The sequence below is a fragment of the Clarias gariepinus genome, chromosome 3 (genome assembly GCF_024256425.1).
Source record: "Clarias gariepinus isolate MV-2021 ecotype Netherlands chromosome 3, CGAR_prim_01v2, whole genome shotgun sequence".
Taxonomy (NCBI): Eukaryota; Metazoa; Chordata; class Actinopteri; order Siluriformes; family Clariidae; genus Clarias; species Clarias gariepinus.
The window spans coordinates 37,242,788-37,247,637 of record NC_071102.1 but is presented as its reverse complement, the minus strand read 5'-3'; the positions used below and the strand labels follow the sequence as shown (position 1 = coordinate 37,247,637).

The 4,850-nt window shown below is 40.0% G+C and overlaps 1 protein-coding gene across 1 annotated transcript; it reads left to right on the top strand.

Moving 5' to 3' along the window:
* Nucleotides 1–1,918: 1,918 nt before the first annotated feature.
* LOC128519030 (keratin, type I cytoskeletal 13-like) lies at nucleotides 1,919–4,850 on the top strand. The gene is made up of 7 exons (XM_053492529.1): nucleotides 1,919–2,374; nucleotides 3,150–3,232; nucleotides 3,440–3,596; nucleotides 3,801–3,962; nucleotides 4,052–4,177; nucleotides 4,310–4,542; nucleotides 4,646–4,850. The coding sequence occupies exons 1-7, from the start codon at nucleotides 1,979–1,981 to the stop codon at nucleotides 4,758–4,760; spliced, it is 1,272 nt and encodes a 423-aa protein (XP_053348504.1). The 5' UTR covers nucleotides 1,919–1,978; the 3' UTR covers nucleotides 4,761–4,850.

The window sequence follows — 4,850 nt, the reverse complement described above, 5'->3', positions numbered from 1 at the left end:
GCTGCTGTAGATGGAGTACGCTAATCATTTAATCATGAGGTTGTAGTGCTGAGGAAGTCAGCGAATGTTTAGTTAGAATGTAAAGCTGAACGAAAGTTTATTTTAGAACATGGGAGAACAAGCTAACTCGAACCCTCAACCCTAGTGGAGTGCGATCACAATGCTGACCAGTATGCCACCTATATATCTAAGTCATTTTTTTACTTAGCAGGGTTGAGGATATTACTGTATAGTATATTATAAAATATTAACAAAAGAAAAATGTGTACAGGTCCATACAAGCTATGTAAGGGATATTTTGTGTGTGTGTGTGTGTGTGTGTGTGTGTGTGTGTGTGTGTGTGTGTGTGTGTGTGTGTGTGTGTAAATGTCACAGTATGGAAGGCGAGTCTGTTCTCATTTCTCAATAATGGGAAATTTCTGCAGAAACCTTGAACTGGGTAGGTCCCTGATATTTATCTCTCTCTCTCTCTCTGTCTTGCATACACACACACACACACACACACACACACACACCATGTTAAACATTAATCATTATGTGTACATACTACACAAAAACAAGAATTTCTGTTAAAATAACACTGAACTGGAAAAAAAATTTATATATATCTTATATCTTCGGGATCTTTAATGTTTTACAAATAAATACTTGGAAATAATAATGCAACTCTACATAAAACATGGTGGTGCTTTTGATGTCCTGATTATTTATTGTCATGCACACGCAGATCAGTTTTATTGCATGTGCTAAATTTATTAGTGCTTTAAAATAATTATGAATAAAATGCATCCAAATTCTAACATGCTTCTGTGCTTTAATGCCTAAATTGTGTGTTTGAGGAAAAGTGATCTCATTTAAGTGTAATTACATCACCATCAATTTTATAATCAGTTGTTTTTTAAAATTATTTATTGATGCAATCGCAAAGGCAGGTTAGTTAGCCCTTTGCTTTAAGGTGTAAAACATGATTAGTATTTGTGCATTAAATCAGTTTCACCACCTGCAGCTTTGTTTTTATTGGCTGCATGTATGTACAAAAATAACTCACATGACTTACAGACATAAAGGTTTAGGCAATGTTTAGTCATGACAGACTTTCAGAAATAATACCATTCAAAACCTTCTGAAAAATGCATTTTGTCCTACAGTTAAAATGCTTAGGTGCTTAGTTAATTAAGTTACACAAAAAAAATGCAAAAACTTTTTTTGTTTGCAAGAATGAATAGTTGCTGAATATAAATACTCAAGGGCTGGAAAAACAAATCACGATAAAATGCAGTTTGGATGCTTGTAGATAAAACAAAGCTTAACACTTAAAGCATGCATATTTTTATTACAGGAACTTAAAGTATTTCAATTTTTAAAAAAGTAAATAAATACCCAATACTTTGTACTTTTTTACAAAAGCAGGACTTTTCTGAAGGTTTGAGGCAATTACCCTAAGATAATGATCTAAGAATGCCATGGATTTTAAAATAATTTAAATAAAATAAAAAAAATCATTTATTCATTTATTGCGTGTCACTGTACAGTAAAGTCACACAATCTACCTGCACTGGCTGTTTGTTTTTAATCCACTAAAGTTCTTGACATCCTGTGCACAATCACTATTTCACATATCTTTGTTAGACACACCTATGGCTGGCTGCCATGTAGAGATGCTTTGTGACAAAAAGGTCATGCTTGTACAACCGTAAAATGATTTCAACTCTGCCTGTGATTTGCTGGCTTGTCCATGTGATGAGCCGGAGGCGGTATCACCTGTGCAAATTCCACAGCATTTCTGGCCGCTTTCTTTCTTCTGGACAGGTTGGTCTGGTTTGAGGCGTTTTCACCCTGAGGCGAGAACTGTTTCCTGAAGCTTACCCCCTTAAACCCCCACCCCTTCTTTCAGGACTTTAAAAGCAGGCAGTTTCCTCCTCTCACCACTCGATCTTCTCCAGCCTGAGCAGAAGAGTTCTACATTGTCATCTTCAACATGTCCACTTTCTCCAGCCGCAGCTACATGGCCTCCTCCTCAATCAGTGGAGGCAGAAGTATAAGGAGCAGCTCAGGATCATTCCTCGGGAGTGGCCGCTCATCTGGTAGCGTGCATGGAGGAGCTGGAGGGTATGGAGTGCGCATCTCCACCACCAGTTCATCCTTCGGAGGTGGCTTTAACCTCGCCGACGCTGTTGACATTTCAGCCAATGAGAAGCTGACAATGCAGAACCTGAACGAGCGTCTGGCCGCCTACCTGGAGAAGGTGCGCTCACTGGAGAAGGCCAATGCTGAGCTGGAACTCAAGATCCGCCAGTTCCTTGATGGCAAGGCTTCACCCCAGGCCCGAGACTACTCTGCCTACTTTGCCACCATCAGTGACCTGCAGGCCAAGGTAGGGCCCTAACTCACCTACTATTCATTTACTACTATGTACTTTTTAGGGAGATTTTGTTTGTAGTCATGTCAGAGTATGGCAGATATAGCAATTTTCATAACCCTGCCCCCAGGGTAGCCACACTTCTCATTTACACATGCCTGCTGTAAAAAAAATCCTTTTTTATTATACAGTACATTCGTCTTTTTGTGAATGGTTGAGATTTACTTGTTTTGTCTCTGCATACATGTACCTTTTGATGTCTGTATGACTACCTGTCTCTACACACATTCTTCTGTCTATATACAGTACATGACCCTAGGTCTGTGCATGTTCACCCATTACTCTGCATTTGTAATATATATATTACAAATATATATATTTGAGAGAGAGAGAGAAAGAGAGAGAGAGAGAGAGAGAGAGAGAGAGAGAGAGCATAAAGTTACAGTTTCACCTCCAGCCATTATGTCTCATTATTGTGTCAATTTTGCCATGTCATTCCCCAATCCCCTCTCTGTTCAAAGATCAGGCTGATGTCTTTCATTTATTGCTTCCTCCTACTAAGGCCACACCCATCTCTTTCACCTATCCCCTCTGCTTTACAGGCCACACTTCTCTCTTTCATACAATCCCGTCTTTCTACAGTATATGAGTCACACCAGTGTCTTACACTCTTTACACCATTCACTACAGGGGACACATTTGTCATTTGTGCAATTGTGTAATTTCAGGTTTTATTAGTAATGAGAAATTGTATAAAAATAGTATTTACTACCTTTTACCTCCTTTGTAGATTCAGGGAGCCATTTCTACGAATGGAAGCCTGTACCTCAACATCGATAATGCCAAACTTGCTGCTGATGACTTCAGAGTAAAGTAAGTAAGATCATGCATAATCCTGTAATGTAGAAAATAGAGAAAAAAGTGGTGATTAAACACTTTGTGCAATGTTTTTGTAAGTTTGATCTTCTTAGGTTGGAATAAACTGCAGGTTACATATTGTTTTTTTTTTTTGTGTGTGTGTGTGTGTGTGTGTGTGTGTGTGTGTGTGTGTGTGTGTGTGTGTGTGTGTGTGTGAGAAAGGTATGAGAACGAGCTGGCCATGAGACAGTCAGTAGAGGCAGACATCTCCGGGCTGAGGAAGGTTCTTGATGACCTGACGTTGACCAGATCAGATCTGGAGATGCAGATTGAGGGTCTGAAAGATGAGCTGATCTATCTGAAGAAAAACCATGAGGAGGTGAGACATTAACCTTAACTATCTCCACAAAAAAACACTTTATTAAATGTACAGCATCAATTTACAGTTATCACAAAATTATTAGATGCAAAGGGAACATTTAACGCACCTAGACTTGATCCACCCAAATTATTTGTGATGAGTTAAATCACCTCATTGTGTCTTTGTGGATCTGTAGCTGACATTTTGGCTGTGTTCCTGTAGGAGCTCCTGTTGGCACGCACTCAGATGAGTGGGCAGGTGAATGTGGAGGTAGATGCCGCACCACAGCAAGACCTGACAGTTGTCTTGGCTGGAATCCGTGAACATTACGAAGCTGTGGCCGCTAAGAACCACAAAGAGCTCGAGAGCTGGTTCCAGGCCAAGGTGAGTGTGAACTGGATTGTTAAGCTTACACGGCTCAGAAATTGTGTCATCCAAGTTTTTAATCATTTATGCAATTTTATTCTGTGCAGAGTGAAGCACTAAACCAAGAGGTTGCAGTGAGCACAGAAACACTCCAGACATCCAAATCTGAAATTACAGAAGTCAAGCGAACTCTTCAGAGTCTAGAAATTGAGCTTCAGTCGCAGATTAGCATGGTAAGAGCTTCTTAGTGCAATCATTTTGACAATAATCTTGAGCTGATTTTTGATAATTCTCACTATATGATTTTTGCTAACCTTCATGAAACTCTATCCCTTAAACATGCTTCATCTTCTTTGTCTCTTTAGAAAGCGTCACTCGAGCATACTCTAGCTGAGACACAGAATCGCTATGCACATAAGCTCTCCAGCTATCAGTTTCAGGTGACAAGTATGGAGGAGCAGCTAGTGCAGCTTCGTGCTGATCTTGCTCGCCAAGCACAGGAGTATCAGATTCTGCTAGACATCAAGACCAGACTGGAGATGGAGATTGCTGAGTACAGGAGACTTCTGGACGGAGAAGCGACCTCCACCACCATCAGGTGAGCATTTAAGGAAAAAGAAGTGCAGAAGATTATAGGAGCAATATAGATGTTTTCTCTCCTCAACTTTGCATTTACTTCCTGTCTTTCTTTCCTCTTTTAGCACTACCTCCAGTAGCTCCACTAAACGGAAGGTTTTGATTGTCACAGAGGAGATGGTGGATGGTAAAGTGGTCAGCTCCTCCACTACTTCTGAGACCAAAACTCTCACCCAATAAGAATACTGAGTCTCCATGCAGCAAGATGATGACTTCAATTCCTGTGACATGCTCAATGCTTGCAAAGTGAAATAAAGTCGAGTCGCATCA